The sequence below is a fragment of the Eublepharis macularius genome, chromosome 6, assembly GCF_028583425.1.
Source record: "Eublepharis macularius isolate TG4126 chromosome 6, MPM_Emac_v1.0, whole genome shotgun sequence".
Taxonomy (NCBI): Eukaryota; Metazoa; Chordata; class Lepidosauria; order Squamata; family Eublepharidae; genus Eublepharis; species Eublepharis macularius.
In genome coordinates this window covers 38,510,845-38,534,343 of record NC_072795.1, presented here as the reverse complement: position 1 = coordinate 38,534,343, position 23,499 = coordinate 38,510,845, and the positions used below count along the sequence as shown (strand labels likewise).

Here is a 23,499-nt window from a genome sequence, read left to right as displayed (position 1 = left end):
GGTCTTAGTAGTCTTCTATTTTCCTTCTCACCCTTTATCTTATTCTTTGGATTCCTTTCCTTTAAATAAAAGTATAAGAAAGATGTTGAGATAAGATATCTTCTAGAACTAATAGGGGAAACACCAGGGAGGTAGAGGGAACTTTGTAAATTTGTTAAATTTCAGAACTTAAACTATTGGTTAAGCTAAGTCTACCTATACATTTTTCTTTTGCCTTTTGTAATGAAAATACAAGTACAAAACTTCCGATGGCTTGGGTTTTGATGTATGAAAGACGGAGGGTAGGCTGTTACAAAAAAAAATTATATATACTTTTCTCCTTTAAGAAACTATTTAGTCAATGATATACACAAATAATAGGACTAATAATAGAATATAAAGATGTGGCTGTTTGTTTGTTTTGGGTTTTTTTAGCTTTGTCTCTGGACTGGCTATGGGCTTAGTACCCTAGGCTTAAGAATTAAAGGATTGAAGTGTGCCTTAAGAAGCTGTTCACTTAGAATATAAATAATTGTAAGAAATGAGAAAAGGAATTGAGTAGTTGGGTAAAAGAGCACGGAATTTAAAAGGTGCTTGGAGAGATCTAAATGGACTGTGTATTTTATAAATGGGGAGAAAGGGCGGGGTAGTCAATTACTCAGTTTCTTTCCCTATGGATTGATGTCTGCATTGCAAATTTCTTGAAATTTTGGATGTATAATGACTATCTTGTACACGAACCTGATACTAAAAGGTTTTTTTTCTTCCTTTTAAAAAACCAATAAAAATCTATTATATATTTTTAAAAAGCAAATAAATAGCCTTAATCCTGTTTATCAGGCTGTTAAAGTGCCTTATCAGCTAAAATTATGACTAAATATCAGACTCAGGAAACTCAACACTTTTTACATTAACTGAATAAAAGATCAAGAATATACTGCAATAAGTACAAATATGTGTGAGTATTGCAAAGTTCTGTTTCTGCCTCTGTACCAGACACTATATAAATATTTTGAAACTGTACAGCACCTCAGACTGAAACTAAATATGGCCATGGTGTGCTGATGAACTGCTTACACCCCTTGCAATGTGTCTGCTTGAGAAAGCAGGGTGTGTTTATGTTTCATGAAGTCAGTGTGTTGGCATGTGAAACCAAAAAGAGGTCAACAAAAGGAAACTGTCTTCTTTGCCTGCTTAATACATGTTACGCACTGGATACTGCATGAAATAGATTGGCTGAAGTGTATGATGCACCCTAAATGAGTGATATTTCAGTGATAAATGATAAATCAGTGATATGGGCAGGGGGTTGGACTAGAAGGTCTGTATGGCCACTTCCAACTCTGTGATTCTGTGATTTACTCAGTGCTTTGGGAACTACATGTGGCTTTTTCTGTGGCTCTTCTGAGCACCGTTCCCCAATGTTGCACCTAGTTCACATTCCAGGAAAGAGGGCATAGCTATTGCCTGTGGTGGGCATGTAGTTCCCATAAAAAATCTACTGCAAGAGGGACTGCCTATTCTGCCCCCTTCAAATACCCTTACTCTCAAGGTCCTTCCTGTCAGTCTCTTTGCCTCCTTTTCCTTCAGTCTCCTTGCCTCCTTTTCCTTCAGGGCCAAGCTACACATGACGAAAGACACTTGCCTGGCAAGTGGATTGAGTGGAGGGCAAGTGAACAGGGAGAAATACACTTGCCGTTCAAGTGTCATTTGTCACTTGTCTCCTTGCATCTGCTCACCCCTTTCCTGAAAATAGTATCCCTTCTGTACCCCCATCCTTAAATGCTGGACCTAGCTGCTTATTAGGGGACTCTGAATAACTAAAATTAAACACTGCCAGAATTCTAGTAGAGTTCCATGTAACAGCACAAGTTAAGTTACAAATTAAGTTACATCATACCCATCAGAGAGCCAGTTTGGTGTAGTGGTTAAGAACGCGGGACTCTAATCTGGAGAGCCAGGTTTAATTCCTCACTCCTCCACTTGAAGCCATCTGGGTGACTTTGGGCTAGTCACAGTTCTCTGGTGCTCTCTCAGCCCCTCCCACCTCACAAGGTGTTTTGTTGTGGGGATAATGATAACATACTTTGTAAACCGCTCTGAGTGGGCTTTAAGTTGTCCTGGAGGGCGGTATATAAATTGAATGTTATTATTATCATTATCATTATCATACCATGAAGCTTTTTAGGTGACCTTGGGCCAATCATCTCTCTGAGCAAAACCTGCCTCACAGGACTGCTGTGAGAAAAAAACACCTGTTATGTATTCAACCTTGAGCTTCTTGGAGGAAAGATAGAGGAAAATATACTAAATAGAAAACTAAAACCAGTTTGCTGCAGTGGTTAAGAGCATGGGACTCTAATCTGGAGAACCAGGTTTGATTCCCCACTCTTCCACTTAAAGCCAGCTGGGTGACCTTGGTCACTCAGCTTCTAAGAGTCGGTCACAGCTTCTAGGAGTTCTCTCAGCCCCACCCACTCACAAGGTGTTTTGTTGTGGGGACAATAATAACATACTTTGTAAACCGCTCTGAGTGGGTGTTAAGTTGTCCTCAAGGGCAGTATATTATTGTGAGAAAAAATGTTGTTGTTGTTGTTAAATGTACTAAATAGAAAACTTAGCATAGTTATGATTTAGCATAAACAAATCAGAAAAAAAGTAGGAACTTTATTTTTGCATCACAATCAGGAAGCTTTCTGGGATAACCCAATGTGGAAAGAATTATATTTTGCTAATCTCTTAGGCTAATAAAATAAAATTGGGTAAAGAAAGTAGTAAACATGGTCTGAAATAGAGATGAGCACAAACCGAAATACAAACCAAAGCTCGTCACGAACTAGGCCATGCTTTTTTGTTGGGGGGGGGGGTCATGAACCAGCAATTTGTTGGAGCACAATTCTGACAAACTATTATGATTTTTCGGGCGGTTCATTTGGTTCATTTTTCAGTTCATCACTGCAGACAGCCTGGCACCAATCAATCTATTCTCTAGGTAACGTGGAGGATGGACTTCTGCAGCCCTGGGAACACCAATGTCAGCGTTCCAAAACTTGATAGGCAGCTCTGGCTGCCAACCAGAGAACTCCTATTCTGCTCTATGAGAGCAGAATGATATATAACCCCCAGCTCTCAGGTGAGTGGTTTCAGTTTCCAGCAGGCAGTTAGACAGGGAGGAACTGCTGTTGGATTTCCGGTGCTTCAGGTCTCTGAAGCATCTGCTTCTGTGCCACTGCCAGGCTCAGGGGCCAAGCTGAGTGGGTTCCTGTGAGGACTCACAGTCCTTGCCAGGTGCGAATGCACCCCCCTCCCCCACAAGGGGAATTTTAACCTCCTTCCCCATGGGTTGTGGAGATGGATTGTGCTAGTGGCCACCCCATTGGGGAGATGGATTCTGGCTGTTGTGGCAACTTCTACCCAGGGTCTGTTTCCAGATTAAAAGGCTTTTCCTTTCTGGTATTCCAGGCTCTCCGTCCCTTACCCGCCCTGTTGGGAAGATTTTTGTTCCCCGAAGGTCTCTTTCCGCCCAGGATTAACCTCCTCTCATGCATCACCTCTGTCCTTTCCTGTACAAAAATATTCCCATCTCCCCAAAGAACATGTACTATTTCCCCGAAATAATATCCTCCTCTCATAGATTGTCTCTGTCCTCCTGTCCTTCAAATGAATATTCCTGTCTCCCCACGAACATCTCCTTGAATGTCCCCTCAAAGTGTACTTCTGTCCCCATTCCAGCCCCAGAGCATTTTAGCTGGGCCCAGGGACAGTCATTCCACTCTCAGAGGAAGATTCTGTAACTCCATCCCACGTTTTCACTGCAACTTTTTGGTGCTGCAATGTATTTCAATGGAGCCAATGCAAGTTAATTCACATTCATGGCTCCTATTACATCTAATGGAACTTTCCTGGGGGAGCCCACTTTGGGGGGTCTATAACTTAGGTACTTGAAATTCTATCTTTGCCAAACTTAGAGGGTAGCTGGAGGAGAGCCTTCTGAAGACTCCCTATGAGTTTGGCATCTCTGACTGCCAAGCGGGCCGTTCTACAGCCTCCAGAAGTGACAAATCATGAACCAAACAAACTAGTTTGTGAACCGAGCAATTTTAAGTTCATGGTTTGTGGTTCGTGCAACGCATGAACCACAAACTGCCATGAACTACCATTTTCCTGGTTCATGCCCATCTCTAGTCTTGAACTATGTGCTATATAGGAGAGGGGCATCTGCTTGGTGGAGCATCTGCTTTGTTCCAGGGTCAATTCCAGGCTTTTCCAGTTGGAAGGACCAAGTAGGAGGTGAGGTGAAAGACCTTTTCTTAAGACCCTGGACAGATACTGCCTATCTAAATAAACAATGCTGACCCTGATGGACCTATGGTGCAATTCGGCATAAGGTAGCTTCATGTGGTCATGTGTCTCCTTGTAGTAGAAGTCTATAAGAAGTCAATGCTTCTGATATGCCAAAGTCCCAACAAATGTAAGGATAAGGCTTGATCTGATTTCATGATCATTTGACAATTACTGCCATTACTTAAACTAATATATTAACTAATGCTAATAAATTAATCTATTCCTGTCTATTCTACTGAGGTTGTTAGTATTATTTCCATACAAACAAATATATCAAAATATGATTTTTGTAATCTATACGTAACAAGCACCTTCCAATGAGGAACATCTGATAATGTGACAATGGAATGGATGAAAAGCTATCACAAATTATCTGTTATTCAAGCCAGGAGAATGTTTTTGTTCTCAGCACTTTAGTTGGGGTTGCCAACAATTTTGGGGAAAAGATCTCTTGTCCCTTTAATAGAGGCTTAATGTGTAGAAAGGGGCCACTGAAATTTTTCATGGCACTGAGATATACGACAATATCACCTGGTAAAAAGCATTCCATTAAGCCTCTGTTAAATGGGTACGCGTTTTTTCTCCAGGTGCTGGGCAACCCCCCGTTTTAGTTTTGAACTACAGCCTTGTTCACAAGGCTAGATCTATTCCCATATAATAGGTCATTTATACTAATCATGTCCTAAAGCTAGAAGGCTCAGAGCTGTGCCTGTAACTGTCATTACACTATGTTGCAGTTCTATTTTTTAGGGTACAGAACCATGGGCTTTGTCCAGTTCCCAGTCCCTGTGTTAAAGCGTTGACAAGCAATGACCATGGGAGAATAACTATGTGGAGGGTAATGAGAATGTAACAGCTGGGTCCTCCTTCAACCTCCATCATCCAACCTTCTGTCTGGAGCCTAAAGGCTAGATCTATGCAAATTTCAATAGCTGGAATGAGCATAGGACATTTGCTACAGGTAGGATAAACATATGCAGATCACAGCCAACATGCACAATCCCAAACCCATCCCTCCCCATGTACACACATTCATCCTCCATAGTTTATAATGCACACAGGACAGTGGCAAGATGGGGAGAGCAATACTAGTGGGACGAACAGCTGAAAACTGCCTCCTAAGCATACACAAGATAGTCATTGTTATGTAGGTTTTTGCTCCGATATCATGCATCATATACTTACATTTAGGGCATCTAAATCAAGTAAATCTGTGTCACAGGCACTGCAGCCAGTTTCATGGGACCAGCCATTAGGGATATAATTTCCAAAGTAATTGAGATGAACCTAGGATATTTTTTTTATAAAAAAATAAAATCATGATCTACTGTATTTCTATGGCTTTCAGTTAAAGTCATATTGCATGGGCATCTTTTATAGTATACAGTCATTGAAATTAATAGAAAATGAGCCAGAAAATGGGCCACTGACCACTGACCACTTGTTAGGATACTAGCTGAATTTACATCACACATCTGTATCATTCTTCTCACATTAAAAATCTTAGTTGAAATGAAGCCGTCATCACTTACTTTAGTTGGGCCGTTTCCATGAAGAGTGATGGGCAAAGTGTCATACAATGAATTCTTGGCTCTAGGTCTTCCTTCATCAAATTTCAGAACAACTTCATCTGCAACCCATCAACAAGTTAACAAAATATCAGTTGCATGTTATTTTAAAAGGGCAGTCACAACACTCTCTCCATCCAATTGAGAAAATCTATGCAAACTCATTTTTTACACTGATCCTTGTATTTCCTAAGACTTTGCTTCCAGTTCTCAAGCTGATCATTCAAGATTTCGGCTACTGACTTCAGTAGGAACACAACAGAGCAATTGTTTAATACAGTAATCTTTTTATAAATTATTCAGCAAAATGTTTATTATAAACCATTTATCCATCTTATTTTTTAAACCCATTCTATGCAGTTCTCTATCCATTTTGTTCTTGTAACCCTGTGAGGTAGGTTATACTGAGAAGCGTGGTGTAACATCTGTCAGGGAACTTCATGACAGAGTGGGGGTTGAACCTGCATTACTCCATTTCTAGTTGGAAACTCTTCTCACACTACTGCAAAGCATCTGCTTCTTTGGAGTTCTGAGGAAATAGGAAACTCTTAATCAACCCTTCTTTCATAAACCAGGGCCTGTTGGCTGTCATTTTTCCACTTGGAAATATTCCACTTGGGTTTGTTCCAGAAAGAGCTCATTCTCCCTGACTCCTTATTCCTGTCATCATGAGAAAAAGTAAATAAAGTGTGAGCTCTATAAAGAAGATTTAATTTCTCAGAATCAGGGCGGGTCAATATTCAGTTATTTCTGTGAAGCTGGGAGGGAAGAAAGCTTACACAAGCCAAGGATTGCCTCTAATCTCTTTTCAGGAACAATTCCAGATTAAATAAAACATACCAATAAACCCCTTGAGTATATTAGGTGTAAATATCCTAAACAAATATTCTGAATTAGATAAGTGCAGAGCAGTAAGGCAGAATTTTTATAAGATGTGACCAGAACACTCATCACTCAACAGGCACTTTAGTATACATACCAACAGCTCCATTTAGAGTCTGGAAAATATTGCACTTGTGATCCAAAGTAATATTAATATGTTCCTAAAATTTAAAAATAAAATAGAAAATCTATTAAATTGGATCTTATTAAATCCAGAACAATATTAACATTTTCTGATACCTGTTCTACATTTTGTTATAGTTCTGGAAGTTACATCATCATGTAGGGGCGACACTCAACATTCATCCAAACCTCTGAAGCATCACCTGACTTTTGACATTATTTCTGTATTATATCGGAAGTGACATGATGGAGTTGCCAAGCCATTGCCCTCCCACTTCCCTCCAAATTTTCCCACCACCATCCAGATGACCAGTGGCAGGAACAACCCAATGCGGGGCATTTCCTAACAAAGGAGAAGAACTGGCTTTTCTATTTCCAAGCCAGGTTTTACTTATTGCTCTTTGTTCTACAGGCTGGATCTCTGCAAGTTTCTATGAACATTTCTGGTGAGTTTTAATCAGTCTGTGTTCTGAATAAAATCACATCGAGTTTTCCTGAAAAAAAATCCTCATTGTATTCCTTCTTCATCTTACAATGTCTTTGGGGAAAGCTGAAGTTCTGTAGACCAGCTACTTCGCAAGGAAGGGGGACCAAATTCAGCCACGATATGTGGGCTTCCAGACGTTCACATTCAGGGTCAGATATTATATCCAGCTGATGAATTATAAATGGATACTACATCCAGAAGACTTTCTCAAGGATTCAGTCCTTCAAGCTATTCAATGACATCTAGCCAAATATATTTGACTTATACATGGTGACTTCAGCTTCTCTTTTAAAATTCCAGTATATTTATCGGAGCTCCAAAAACTTCTGTACCAAGAATTACAGTTAGCAAGGCACATTAAGAAAATAAAAGCTTCTAATCAAACAATACGTTGTTTCCAGCATACTTATAAAATAGTTGTAACAATATCATCAATGCAGATAACTCTGAACTGTGGCATAATACTCAGGGGAGAAAACTGGGGAACATCTTTTTTTTTTTTAAACAAAAGCTGGGGAACATGTTGATGGCAGCTGAATAAGGGCTGTTTTCACACAGTCTATAAATCGTGGGAGACTCACAAAAGGCTGCCGGCTTCCTCCCGTGATTTTTAACACCATCTGATTACAAAATGCCATAAATCACTGTTTGTGGCATTTTGTAAACAGATGGCATCAAAAATCGGGTGAGGATGCCGCCTTCTGTGAGTCTCGCGCGATTTATAGACAGTGTGAAAACAGTCAAGATCTGGGCTGAACTTCTATTCCTCCTTGGAACAGGAACCAGGGGTGGAGATGGAGTTCAATGGTTATGGGATGCTACTTTAGGACTTCCTTTTCTCCTAAACTCTATGATACACCCTCTAAAGCTGCCATTTCCTCTAAGGTAACTGATTTCTGTAGTCTGTAGTTCAACTGTAATTCCAGGGAATGCCAGACCCCACCTTGAGTTTTGTAACCCTACCACTGGAAAGAAAATTAGGATGAAAACACTGAAATAAATTTAATAAATCCAGAGAAAATGCAATCTAATCTTCTTGAATTTTTAAACTGACCCGAAGAGAATCAGAATTTCAGCACATGTAGGTATATATATCTACTGATGAAGTTTTGCATACCCTTTTTAATTGGTCAATGTAGATTTTGGTGTAAAAAAGTTGATCATCATCATTATCCTGAAGGTCCCATTGTTGTACAATATTATTTACATATGGTGCATAACCAATAAATCCTGAAAGAAGTGAGAAATTGAATAATAAATAAATCCATTGTTATGTTTATTTGAAAGAGAGTTTTCTGTTTTTCTCATTTTACCAAGGAGGCATTAATGTTCAAGGAGACATTAATTTTCCTATCCATTTCTAACTCTAGACTATTGGTGAAGGCTTTACATTTTCAGCCATGTATTTTCCATCCATTATCACAATAAGGAAGAAATCAATCTTCAACCTGTGTACACAATTCAGTCAATCTTCCTATAAATTATGTACACACACTAAAGACACCTTATCAATACAGGATCCCCAGAATAACCTGCTACATAATTCTTTAAACGAAATACCTTTTTCATCCATGAAACTCAAGGGATGCACATAGGGTTATCATGAAGTTCCTATTGTGGTACTGTCCAAACTGATTGAGCTATAGCAAGGTTGTAGCAAGGTTGTGGTGCTCCATATGGCATCCAACCATACCTTGATATCATCGTAGGCTCCTTCCATAGCTGTCTGCAAAATATTCACTCTAGAGAGACAGTCTACTTTAGAACACTGGCATGGATCCAGCAATCAATTTCCATTAATGGAAGGGAGGCACTCCACTGATCTGCCCCCTCATGCTGTCCCTGGGGGGTCCCTTGTCTCTCACACAAAATCTCAGGAAGCATTTGGGGACCACAGTGAGTGGGAGGAAATGTCTTGTTCCATTAATGGAAATGCCTTCCATCAGCAAATGTTTGCCACAGGATCCTAGACATTGTCTTTCCAATGAAACAATCTATAAAGCCTACTGGAAGAGAGAATCTTGCTTTGGTAAACTCCAAATACTTCTGAACACCCATTCACAAAACAGAATTGATTCAGTCCCTGCCCAGAATATTTGCAGATGAAAGAAACTATGATAGAACATGGGTAGTCATGTGGCCATGGCAATGAAGGTGAGCCTGAAAACTGGTCCTAGAGAAGGATTTGAAGAAGTAATCAGGAGTGACTTGATAGGGAGAAAGGCCACAGAGAGACATGAATCAGAGAAAACCTAATATTTTCCCAATTTCCCATTTTTGTCATGTAATGAAATGTTACTAGAAATTGTAGCATTTTTAATGAGTAAAATGATCTGAAGTTCATGTCTTAGAGAAAGTCACACCTTACATAAACATTTTTTGTCTTCCCTTTAAAAAGTCAGGTGTTTTGCCCAAGTTTGGAATTCCAAATTAAATTTTTCATTCGAATGTTAAGGCAGCTTTGATTTTCATATATTTTCTTACCAAATAAAAATTATGAACATTATATGGCGAGAATTTAGTATTTTGGAAGCATGGTAAAGTAGTTTATAACATTTTGAAATAAATTACCCATATATTTTCAATCCTAAACATTCTTGATACAAAGTAGGTCTTAGTTAACTCGATTCTAATAAAAGCTGTTTGGGATTGGGCTTTAAGAACTGCAGTCTAAAATCGATGGCATGAAGAAGCATATCTATTTAAGATGCATTTTTGCATAATGTATTGCAATGAAAGTAGGGCTTCTCCAACAGTTGATGAAACCCTTTCGATGTTTTTCTAATACTTACCTCCTGCATTAAGGAATCGTTTTCCACTGCGAACCACAGGGTACTTGTCTGATAATCTTTTGTCAGGCCATATCAAACCATCCGCTGCAAATATTACTTTGTGGTTAGCTTGCTGGAACTTCTTTAACAATTCTTCAGATCCACCAGCAAATAAAACATCATAGCTGAAGTTAAAAAAAAGGGAAGGGGGAACTGAAAAAGGTATTCCATAGTAAAAGTAGCAAGAAAAAATTAGAGCTAAATATATTCAGAAGGAATTTCATATTCAAGCTATTGTCAAACAGGTGTTAACCTGTCTGACAATAGCTTGAATATGAAATTCCTTCTGTAACTTCTGCCTTCTATGTAACTATGTAACTTCTGCCTTCTATGCCTATGTAACTATGCCTATGTAACTTCTGCCTTCTATGCCAGACAGGTGTTAACTGCAGGTGTTAAACTGCAACTATGTAACTTCTGCCTTCTGTGCCAGACAGGTGTTAACCTGTCTGGCACAGAAGGCAGAAGTTACATAGTTGCAGTTTAACGTCTGACAGGAATTAGCTTGTCAGTTACAGAAGGTAGGGAAGTTACATAGTTACAGTTTAGTTTTCTAGCGTGGAAAGGCTGTCAAAGAGTTCCATTCCATAGGAAAAGGAAGGGACAAGGAGTATATAGTCAGCATTGTTTCAGTTAAACAGTCATTCTCGGCAATTGCCTTATGTTGGTTGGTTGTACTGTGATTCCTGAATTTTAAAAATCCGTTTACTGAATCTATCGCTGCCTGATCTGATTGGTGCAGATATTTTTGGGAAGGTCCATGCAACAGATACTGACAGCTATTTCAGATGCAGATGTTCTATCACAGTGTAACTCCATATACACATGGTTAATTTACTCAACAGTTCCTCTGTTAATCTCCATTTAATCCATAGTCCTCCTATACAGTTATTTTCATGAATTTTTACATATTCAGTCCTGTATCAAATTTTACAGCAGATACATCCATGGGTTTTCAGAAGGACGGAGACTTCCATCTGTACTGAAACTGGATGGTACATTTCATTTCTCCTATTAACATCACCCTTCTCCAGTAGACACCAGTTTGCTTTGGCCTGCACTGATTCCTGACTGGTGCAGATGCAGCCCCTGGAGTAAGCATGTGATTAGCACATGGGAAGTAACATTATTTTCTCAGGACAATTCTCGTGTTCTGCTACCCATTGAGGAGCATAAGCCTATGTATGCAGTGCAGGCCAATTGTCTAGAGTATCAAACAACTGCAAGCATTTGTTTCTTCCCCATATGTGTGTTTTATTTAGTTATGTGAGCTTTGTCATGTAAAAGTTGGGCATGATCCAATGATATTAAAAGGTGAAAAAAGAAAGAAAATTAGGACCACACATTCTTTGCTCTGCCACACCCAAACTGCTGAAAGGTATTGGCTCTAACAGATGTAATTTTCTATGCAAAAAGCCCTAAAAAAACAGTAGTAGTTTTATTCCAGAAAAAAATCCTTTATTATAGGTTTAAATTTGTTTTTGAGAAAGAAAGAAAAAGGTCAAATGAGGTACATATGCATTTAGTTCTTTGTAATAATGTCCTGTAAATCTAGAAGACAGCTGCACACAGCTGTAACAATTTAGAAGTAGCATACCTATGCTCTTTCCAAGTCTTCTAAACAAAAAAAAAACTTCCAGAGCTGATATGCAAAATCATTCTAATAAAATGTTCTCTCTCATACTGGCATTTTCATTTGGGGAATCAGCATAACATAGTTAAACTATGAACTCAGCTATTCCTACTAATAATGTCAGCGTTGTCACATTAGTCTTTGTCTAAAAGAAACAGCTGCTAGATTCATTTCCAGTTTCATTGAAGGAAAATGTATTTTATTTCTCACCATTGTAGGTAACAACTTTAAACATGATGTGACAGTCATACGAACATAACAAGGGTCCAGCGGGATCAGACCAAAAGTCCTGCTTCCCGTGGCACCTAGTACACTGTTCCTCACAGTGGCCCAGAAGGCCCACAAACAGGGATACAAACAGGTCAAAATCTTCCACAGCCGTTAACCCCCAGCAACAAGGATTTTGTTTTTGGAGGTTCATGGTCAGCGTAGTGTAGTGGTGAGCCAGATTAGGATCTGGGACACCTAGGTTCAAACCCCCACTCTGCCATGGAAGGTCTCTGGGTGAGTCTGGGCCAGTCAATCACTTTCTCAGGCTGACCTACCTCACAGAGTGTCTGTTGTGAGGATAACTAGAATTATGTTGTAAGCCATTTTAAGTCCCCCTTAATGATAAAAGCAAGGTATAAATATCCACATAAAATAAGCACAGAATAAATAAAATAGTAGCTATTACTGGACCTACCACAGGAAGCTGTCACATTTCCTTTTTAAAGTCATCTAAGGTGGAAGCCAGGACTATATCTTGTGGCAAGGAGTTCCATAACCTAATTATTCATTGTGTTAGGACGTAATCTCTTATCTGTACAAGCACAAGATCACACCCTGTCGTCTTTGTTAAGTAATCCCAAGTAACTGCAAGCCTCTGATTCTATGCATACAAAAGTGTGTACTAGAAATGTGTTCTAATCAATTTTTAAAATCTACTTCCTCCCCCCACCCCCAAGCTTTAACCATGCTATTAAAGAGAACAAAAATTGAATTACTGTATGCTGACGGGACTAGAATATGCTAAAATGTAACTCAATCCAAGTCTTGAATGTGTATCTTAAACTTTAATTTAAAAGGTTGCTTTGCAAAACAAAGACATTGAAAATATTAGGCTGAGTGTGACATTAAAATTGCTTTCCTTCCTGTTCATATGCATATGCACAGAACCAAAAAGACTAGTTTGCAATTGCACTTTAACATTTCTGAACCAGTGAACAGCAGTCAGGCACTGGGCTCAGCCAGTGGAGGAACACCACAGAACAGAACCAAGTAGACCCAGCCACAAGCACAAGGCATTCCCTTGCTTCAGCCTGCTTCTGTTCTGTGATTCTCTTGTGTAATGTTGGTCCCTGTGCTTCATTTTGGTTCTGAGGGGGATTCCATTTCCGTGCTTCAGTTTGGTTCTATTGGGCTTTCTGTGGGATGAGCTCAGCTTGCATTGGGGATTGTTCCTTGGCCATGGAAGCCCTGCCCTAGTGTGTTTCTGTAGTGGGAGTCAGCTCTGACTTTTCTCCCAAAGGAAACAATGGAGTGGTTGGGGGCTCCATGCTTTTCCTCTCTTTCTTTTTATTATATACCACAGAACACAATAAAATGTTATTGCTTCAGATCTTCCATTTCCCATCTACCAATGATTAGGCAGCAGCAAATGCACACATAGCGTTATGGCCAGTCAGCCTTTCTTAGAGCATCTAACTTGGTCCTGAAATAATGCTGAATTTTACATTAGATCCCGTATTTTGTTTTCTTTCTTTGCCTTTGCAAAATCCTCAATCCTTGAGGACTTCAAGAAGTTCAAAGCTGTTTCATAGTTGTGCTGCTTCACTTCAGCCTCAAACATTTGTTCCAAGACAATCTCCTGTCAGAACGTTATTCCATAAAGGCACAATAGCAACTCCAACCAGGATCCTTCCCCATGCCACGGAGTGCTAAAAGATCCATCCAGGTGGTGCCTATCCCAGATTAATTTTTGTCTGCTTCGGAGACAAGAAGGAGATGAAAAAGGCTAAAGCACAATCTGTGCCATTGTGTGCATGTTGTGAGTAACTGAGAGCCAGTTTGGTGTAGTGGTTAAGAGCGTGGGACTCTAATCTGGAGAGCCGGGTTTGATTCCCCACCCCTCCGCTTGAAGCCAGCTGGGTGACCTTGGGCTAGTCACAGCTCTCTGGAGCTCTCTCAGCCCCACCCACCTCAGAGGGTGTATTGTTGTGGGGATAATGATAGCATACTTTGTAAACCGCTCTGAGTGGGCATTGTTGTCCTGGAGGGCGGTATATAAATCGATTATTATTATTGTTGTTGTTGTTGTTATATGCTTAAATCACATGATGAACCATATCAGAAGTCATACTAAATAAGATACAGAATAAAATACAAAATGGAAAGACTAGTTACATTGTGGGCTAAAGTGTAAAAACAGCATTCAGTTTCACTGATATAAGTTATACAGCTACCTGCTGTATCAATCAAAAATATTTGTTTTTGCTGGCACAGTAGACCTAGGAATCATAGAATCATAGACTTGGAAGGTACCTCTAGGGTCATCTAGTCCACCCTTCTGCACAATGCAGGAAATTCACAACTACCCACCCCCCGGATTGCCCCAGTGACCCCTGCTCCATGCCCAGAAGATGGCAAAACACCGCCAGCATCCATAGCCAAACTGGCCTGTGGAAAGTTGCTAGGTGGTGATTGGCATTACCCTGGGCATGTAAGAAGGGCCACAAGAACTAAGCTCTGATGTAACCATTCTGCCCTCCCCCTCCTGATCTGCCCAGGTTCACAGAATCAGCATTACTGTCAGATGGCCATCTAGCCTCTGCTTAAAAACCTACAAAGAAGGAGAGCCCACCACCTCCCGAGGAAGCCTGTTCCACTGAGGGACTGCTCTAACTTTCAGGAAGTTCTTCCTAATGCTTAGCCAAAAGCTCTTTTGATTTAATTTCAAGCCATTGTTCTGGTCCGACCTTCTGGGGCAATGGAAAACAACTCCATGCCATCTTCTATATGACAGTCCTTCAAGTACTTGAAGATGGTTATCACATCACCTCTCAGTCGTCACTTCTCCAGGCTAAACATTCTGAGCTCCTTCAACCTTTCCTCATAGGACTGGTGTCCAGACTCCTCACCATCTTCGTTGCCCTCCTCCGGACACATTCCAGCTTGTCTATAACCTTCTTAAATTATGGTGCCCAAAACTGAACACAGTACTCTAGGTGAAGTCTAACCAGAGCAGAGTAGAGTAATACCATCACTTCTCATGATCTGGACACTATGCTTCTGTTGATAGAGCTCAAAATCACATTTGCCTTTTTAGCTACCATATCACACTGCTACTCACATTCAGTGTATGGTCTACTAAGATCCCTAGATCCTTTTCGCACATACCAGTGCCAAGACAAATCTCCCCCATCCTATAATTATGCATTTGATTTTTCCTTCCTAAATGCAGAACTTTGCATTTATCTCTGTTGAAATTCATTTTATTTGTTTTAGCCCAGTTTCCCAACCTGTCAAGATCATCCTGTATCCTTGGAATCCTAGAAATGCAACATTAATTCATGGCAGTTGTAGGTTATCAGTCATCTATACTGGGAGAAACGGAGTTTACTTTGCAAAAGGAAAAGAAATTTTAGGCCAAGACAGAAATCATTATCCTACACCAAAACAGGGCCTGTCAGACTTACCTATATTAATAAAATCTTAATAAAATATCTAAGTGATCTACGCGTTTTAAGAGCCTAATAATCCAATCCAAATGCCTTCAGCTAGGGCTGCCAAATCCAGCTTGAGAAATTTCTAAACTTCAGTGCCCGAAAAGGGAGAAAATTCAATAGGCCTTCCAAATTTGGCACTTCCTCCAGAGAAACTGATACTTGTAACCTGGATATCAGTTATAATTATATGGGAGAACACCAGGCCGCACCCAGCAGTTGGCAACTAAATGTTTAGGGTGCAGTCTATGGATCAAACTACCACATACAATCATTAACTACAACATCACACTGGCATTGCCAAGATTTTACACTAAATTACAGGTGGATATTTGAGAAGAAATATTTTAGAGTGGAGCATCAAGGCTGAGCCTGCTTGCGGGGAGGGCGGAATATAAATACGATAAAATAAATTAAAAAATAAAAATATCAAGGATATATACATAGCACTACTGAGCTCACTTAACAGGAAGCACTGGTGTTTGAAACAACTGCTTGTTGTGAACTGCCTTTCCCAACTCACATTTCCTGGAAGAAACATGACGTGCACCTCAGAGCAAGGGATTAAGACACAATATTGTTTCAGCAGTGTATAGCATCCTTTTGGGGGGGGGTTGTGTGTGTGTGTGGGGGGGGGTTCTCTTGTTTCCATATATACCGAGAAAAGACTATAATTAATCAGCCTGATTACCCGGGTTAGAATAATTGCACTGTAAATGCAGTAGGTCAAAAAGGCCTCTATCTAGGCACAGAAACAATGACTGACTTGATTCCACTGAAACAAATCTCTACACTAGCATAGCATCACACTGCTTGCATCTAACCATTTCCTTCTTGGAAAATGCAAAGACCTTCCCATAAAAACACAAGTGGTTGGATCCAGCAATGTGTAAACAGAAAAAGAAACCTGTTCAGCATAGTTCCACTTGCAGAAGAATTTGTGCAAGATCTTGTGCAACATTAACACTTCCATTCTAGTGCACATTCTAGTACACAATGGCATAAACATGTAAGATCTTATGCAACAATCTCTAAAGTTTTGCCAGGGTGGGCAAGCAGCAGGAGATTGAACGGAAGGGATAGGGTGGCGGTTATTTATCATGATGTGACATCATTTTCAAGATACCTTGGAAGTGACATCACACATATCTAGGAATTGGCAGAAGTTGTATAGTTTTGCTACACTTTCTGGTGATTCCTAGGTTTTCCTGGAAGTGATGCCACACCATCAGCCCAATGGTCATTTTTAAATTTTGTTTTTCCCCTGCCACTGGAAAAGGAGAGCTGGGGGTAGGTTGGCACACCGGGTTGTGTGTGTGTGGCAACCCTTATCTACCTTTCTCATACTGTACCTTAGGGAGCCATTTTAAGAATGAATAAGATGCTAGATTTACTTCCTGAAACCCTAGGTTTGGTTGCACATCTTGTGCAAGTGGAAATACAGTAAGTTAGCACAAGTGGTCTTTTTCTTGCATTTCCACTTGTGCAAGAGCTCTAGCATATGTGGAAATGTTATGCTGGATCCAACATTGGCCGTTTTCACACTGTCTATAAATAGCATGAGACTCACGGAAGGCTGCTGGCTTCCTCGAGCGATTTTTAACACCATCCGATTACAAAACACCATAAATCACTGTTTGTGGCATTTTGTAAACCGATGGCGTCAAAAATCGCCGGACAAAGCCAACAGCCTTCCGTGAGTCTCGTGCTATTTATAGATAGTGTGAAAACGGCCCCAGTGTCCACTTGCCTTCATTAAAATTACACAGTTCAAGCATAAGATGCAGAATTGCTGGATTATACATTTAAAACTATATATATATATCAGACTTTGGAGAAGACTCCATGCCTTGCCTTACCTCAGGAGGCATTTCATTGGCCACTATGTGAAACAGGATGCTAGGAAATGATGGCCCACGGACCTGACCCAGCATGTCTGCTCTTACGGTCTTGTCCTTTTGAAAAGCCTTGGAACTGCAGCACAGAATGACTCCTGGATTAATAACACAATCTTGGTGTATATGACTTCATCAGTATTCTATTGCTGGAGTTCTTCATAGGTTGTTTTGTTCTTAGCCATCTACAATTCTCTTTCTGCAGCTTTTCTAATCTTTTTCTGTTCATATACATCCATACTGGAGCTTAAGCATTACTTCAGCCTTCTCCTTCTTTCCTCTCTATACTAACTTGCCAGAGCGTACTCTCCAGCGGCTGATATTTAGGCAGTCAGAGATCTTTGGCAACCTCCACCCTTCCTCTCCTGTCTACAGTCTCCTCTAGCAGTAAGAAATACAGTGGCAAAGCATTTGTGCTCCCTGTTGCTTGGCAGCCTCAATCCACACAGGGGAGAATAACAACATCCTTTATTTGTTCTAATTTTTGCAACCATGAATAAGTCTGCACTCTACAAAGATGCAGAATATAGGAATTTTTTCTCTCTTCATTTATTTTCATGCATCCTCCCTCCACATGTCAGACTGCATTATTCCCTTCTCATGTCTCAAGCCATTTTTTCCCCCTATATTCTCTCTCCTGCTACCTGACCTCCTTCTATTAGATATTACAAGTGGGGGCCCGCAACCAAATGTTGCAGATTGTGTTGGGGTGACATTCATAGGAGGGAACTGCTCTGGATATGGCAATGCTGCTGGTGCTGGGGTGGTGACACTGGGGTGAGGCAGGGCAGTTGCAAAGAGAGGAAATCCTATTCCCCGTCTTTGCTTTTCACCTTCAAATGATCATCCCCTGTTTCTCCCCCCTTCCCAAAGATCTTTCTCTGTCCCTCTCCCAAGATCCTTCAATTTTCCTTCCTCTCTTCCAAAGACCCTTTGCTGTTGTATCTCCACCCTTCCCAAAGACCCTTCCCTGCTTCTCCCCCCTTTTCTTCCTCCCTCACAAAGACCCTTCCCCCAGGGCACCCCCCTCCAAAACGCCCTTGCCCTTTGCACACAGCCCAACATCCACCCCTGCCTGTATTGCTGCCCCCTACAGCTTGCTAGCTCACCCATCTGCATCACAGGTGCCTCTACAGCTAACACAGCAGCAGAGATCCAGCACCTGCTCAACTCCCATCCATCTGCCTGCCTCCATGGCTCACAGAGGGAGCAGCAATGGCAGCTCCTTCCTTTCTCACCTGCCTGCATTGCCACTCTTTCACAGTTCGTGGGGTGTGGTGGCTCCCAGTGCTCACTTGTTCACACACTTGCTTGGATCATTGCAACCCCCAAGGCTCCCACAGCAGCAGGGGTTGCTGCTTCTGCTTTGCGCCCTCCTCTGCCTGCTAGCTAGCATTGGTGAACCTGGCCTAACAGTGGGGTGTTGTGTGCACAAGTGCAGACAATACTCCTCCATCAGGGGAATTTACCCCTCCTCCTCTTTTTAAAAAGTGTTCAGACTTTTCGGCAAAGCTGACGGGGTCCCCCCCCCCCCAAATTGCAAGAAAAGTGGTTTTCTGCTTCCGTGACCTTGATCCCCAGATCCAAATTCCTGCAGATCAGGTCATGTTGAGAATTAGATACACTGATTTAAAAAAAAACAGGAATGTCCTCAAAACAACATTTACCAAGATTTAGTGACATTTAGTGTTAAGAGTGCCCTAATGTTTAGGAGACATTTGTAAAAGCAAGGTAATCAACCTTAATGAAAAACAAACTATCAGCAGCTACTCCTTAACTATGATCTATTACAGAAGTCATAGCCATGGGCAAATTCTACTGCCAAAAACATAATGGAGTCTGGATACCCAGCTGAAATAAAAGTTAAATGAGCATGTGACTTGGCTGTGCATTTTTTTGTCTTTTCACACAAAAAAGTCCTTAGAAAATAGCATAAGAGGGGAAAGTTACTTGCAAAATAATCTTGATAGGTCTAAGGAAACGAGAAGATGTTAAAACTGGTCTGTCAGAAGAACTGAATTTTCACCTGCAGAAATAATTCTGAAAGAGATATTAAGAAAAAGAGGTTATGAGTTCACAATCAGCCTGCCCTGCCTAATTTTGGAGAAAATGTTATTAATGTATGCTAGTATGCTATAGTTAGTCTCTGTTTCCTCTAGATCGCTGACAGTGAACAGAAAACACAGAACAGATGATCCTATAGGCAGGTCTAAACAAATGCTTGGTGATTGAGTTCTCATGGCAAAAGACTTCAGGAAAAAGTATATAAAATATTCCCTGACAGAAGAGGTGATTATGGCTCATGGAAGATTATCAAGATTGTATATGTATTGTGAGTGTTGACTTTTTTACTGAATTCCCACTCTAGGCAGATTTTGTGAATGGTTCAAACCAGAAACCATAGCAGTAACTGGAACACACAGTAAGAAAACAGATGGCATAGCTATTAATAGGTACTTTTGAAGGGCATTGCTTACTTTTTGAAAAACTATAGCAGACAATCCCATTGATAAAGCACAGTGACATGCACAGAGAGAGAGAGAGGGAGAGACTAACTGACTGGTTTAAAACAGAAAAAGGAGAAAAACATAAGGAACCTTCCAGAGCTCTGTATAGAATGGCAGTTATTTAGAAACTTGTGGGGGGCATATTAAATGATGTGTACGGAGTTACCTAGTGGGTTTATGAAGACTCACACTGTTTTGCTTTTCTCAAGGTTTGGCAAAAGGACAAATGTGAGAAGTGTGCCTTGGAGTTTCTCCAGCTTTTAAAAAAATGGCTTCTGCCAGAGAAAACCCTCCATTCAAGCTCCCCAAACCCAGTCTGTAAGCCCAGAGCAAAACAGAGAAAAGTCTGAGGGAGAAGAGAAAGTGGCAAATGAAAGCAGACAAAGCCTCTTTGCAAAGAGCAGCAACTTTCAGCCCATGAAACGATCCAGATGCACTCTGAAGCACGGCTTCCCAGACAACATTTTCCACCGCAAAGCAGAATGATCTAATGTTATTCCTTCTCTTTATCTTTCCCAGAGTGGTAGCATATTGTGGTATTCAGGCGGCTTTTGAAGTGGTAGTGAATGGCAGCAATGTGAAAAAGAGAGGGGGGAAAACAAATGTTTAAGCTTTGTTTACACATTCCTCTTTATGATCCACCATAATTACAATTCATTAAAGAAGTGTTTGTCTGTTTTGAAATGCTGCCTGTCAACATTCACTCAAAACTAAAATAATTTGTCTTTTCACCGAAATCTGATTTTTATTTTGGTGTTTATTTTCTCTCCTTAGCATCTCTTCAGAGCTAGATTATGGCAAAGCAAAATTTAATAACTTCTAATTCTTGTGCCATGCAGTATTAGGGGAATTAGCATTGACAAAGTGCATGGAGACAATGCACTAGGGTGGTTTGTAGCATTTCCTCAGATGCTACAAACCACCCTAGTGCACTGTCTCCATGCACTTTGTCAATGCTAGGGTTGCCAACTCTGGGTTGGGGAAATTTCTGTACATTTGGGGGTGAAGCTTGCGGGGGGGGGGGTGGTAGTGGTAGAGTTTGGGAAAGGGAGGGAGCTCCGCAGAGTTGCAATTCCACAGAAACTACTATTTTCTCCAGGGAAACTGATCTCTATAGAGTGGAGAACACTTGTAATTCCTGGTCTCTCAGCCCCACCTGGAGATTACCAAATCTATCTGTTATGGCCTATAACACCACTTTAGACTCGAGGACAAACAACAGATTTTTGAGAAAGCTGAAGGTAGTATTATGGATATCCTGTTCCCTTTAAGTGCAATCCTTTGTTTATTGCTCCCACCATAGTCCACAATATTCTGCAGGGTTTTTTATGCACTACAATCATTACCTACGTTAACTGGATTATAGCTACTTTTAAAACTTATTTTGATGATTTTTTGAAAACGTTCAAAATTGGTCAGCTACGCTACACTTCAAATACCTCATCTAATAATATTCAAAACCAAATACTGAGACAGGCACAGACACAAAGATGGCCCAAATTGTGGAAAAATGGCCCCAGTAGGCATTCCCATTCTGCCATAGGAAGATGAAATATTTTGCCAGCTGGTCTGGGTCCCATGCCTCAATGGGAATTTTAATCTTGTTCCACCCTAAACAGAATTAAGAACTTTAAACTCCTTTGCCAGTCAAGGGCCTTGCATGGATATATAAGTCCAACATGAAATTGAACTCTCTTTTTTTGTCTCTTTAAAAAGACATTTCATTTAATTTCTTTAAATTAAGGCTTCCAAGTCTTTCTTAACCTCCTTCATGAGTCACTTGGGTAAACTGGACAAAGCTGAAGCAAGAGCAAACAATTTATTTTTCAATTTCCTCATTCCATCTTCAGTTTACTTATCTGGTCACTGACTCTATTACTATGGTGCTTAACCAGAAATCTCAAATAAAAACAATTATATTCTATCCCATTTCACTGCAGATGTAGCATTCATATTGTTGGTTGTATCTTTTGAATCATACTTATAAGCATACCTATAATCAGACTGAGGACATTTTATGAGGAGAGTAGCTTACAATTTTAGCATTTTTCTCTCATAAACCTGCTCAATTAAACAAAACATCCAAACATCACAATACTATGAGTCAATCATTTACCATGATAGATTAGAATTCCCATTTCAGCATAACCATGCACTATTTTACAAGACTTTCATTACAATCATAAAGACTGCTCAAGGTGTTTTAAGAGGCAACCAGTCATCATGAATATTATGTGATCACTTTATGAATGCATCCTAAAATTTACTCTCCAATCCAACCATCTCTATTTCAGAGCTTCATCTGACCCAAGACCCTAAAACTACGTAAGAAGATCCTGCTAGATCAGCCCAGTTATCCACCTAGTCCAGCATCCTGTCTTATACAGTAGCCAACCAGTTACTTTGGAGGGCCAACAATGGGGCGTAGAAGTCAAGGCCTTTCCCTGATGTTGCTGCCTAGCACTGGTATTTAGAGGTTTATGCCTCTGCATGTCAAGGTTGGCTTTCAGGCACCATAGCTAGTAGCCACTGATAGAACTGACTTCCATGAATTCATCTAATCCCCTTTTAAAGCTGTCTATGCTTGTGGACATCACTACATCCTCTGGCTGCAAATTCCACATTTTATTCATTTGTTGTGTAAAGAAGTATTCCTTTTGCTCATCCTGTCTATCAGTGTCATTGGATGCCATAGACTCAGCCCTGCATTTTCCTTTAATGAGCATGTGAGGCCTAGAGCGTGTGAGGTAAACAAAGAAATGCAAAGGACAACATTGAGTAAATTAAACTGTAGCCAGCTCCCACTGAGGCTATGAGGGCAAGACTTAGAGTTGACAAGCTGAGCCTGGCGACTAGCGAAGGGTTGAGGGGGAGGGATGTGGGAGGAGCATGTGTCACTGGTGATGTTGCAGATGTCATTATGTCACTTCTGGCTACAACCCAGAGGTGACAATGGATAGCTCTAGGATCACCCCAACTCTATGACGATTCCTAGAACTACCACTGTCATTTCCGCTTTGTACCTGGAAGTGGCATGCCAACAATTAGGCCAGAGCTTTTATTATTATTATTATTATATTTCTCCCACAGCCACTTGGAGTGGCAGCAGGCAACAGATCGAATCCCTATGAGATTGCCCACCATAAGCAGGCATTTCAGAAAGAGTGGAATCATCAAAAAGGTTGCATCTCAGCATCTGAGTGCTCATTTTAGTATGAAGGTGGCTTGACCATACAGCTGCTCTCTAATATATATGCATTCTTTACCCTTGCTATTCACATTACCAGTAGGATAATTCCTTTGTCCATTTGTTTCTGACAGGAATGAGTAACACAAAATACATGAATATTTATTTTACGCTACATATTTCACAGCTTGTCATGTCTAGATAACACTTTTTTTCTCCTCAAGGAATACAGCAGTCATGGCACAGTGACAGTTTATGCATCTGTAAATCTCTTGAACAAACACAGTCTGCTCCATATACAACCCCACAACTCTGTAAGTGGAAAATAAGCAGTCACTTTTCCAACAGTAAAACAGCAG

At 40.5% G+C, this 23,499-nt stretch overlaps 1 protein-coding gene across 3 annotated transcripts in view; it reads right to left on the bottom strand.

The window, feature by feature from the left end:
- Positions 1-23,499, bottom strand: part of PLOD2 (procollagen-lysine,2-oxoglutarate 5-dioxygenase 2) — an 83,677-nt gene that overhangs the window by 22,565 nt on the left and 37,613 nt on the right. For 2 of the 3 annotated variants that reach the window (XM_054982714.1, XM_054982715.1), the window contains exons 4-8: positions 10,176-10,339; positions 8,501-8,613; positions 6,871-6,934; positions 5,856-5,953; positions 5,509-5,610 (exon numbers count right to left, since the gene is read on the bottom strand). In XM_054982714.1, the coding sequence (XP_054838689.1) occupies positions 5,509-5,610; positions 5,856-5,953; positions 6,871-6,934; positions 8,501-8,613; positions 10,176-10,339 (541 nt within the window). Of the gene's footprint in view, positions 1-5,508; positions 5,611-5,855; positions 5,954-6,870; positions 6,935-8,500; positions 8,614-10,175; positions 10,340-17,410; positions 17,499-23,499 lie in introns of those variants that run through there. The other variant, XM_054982716.1, reaches the window with a different exon arrangement.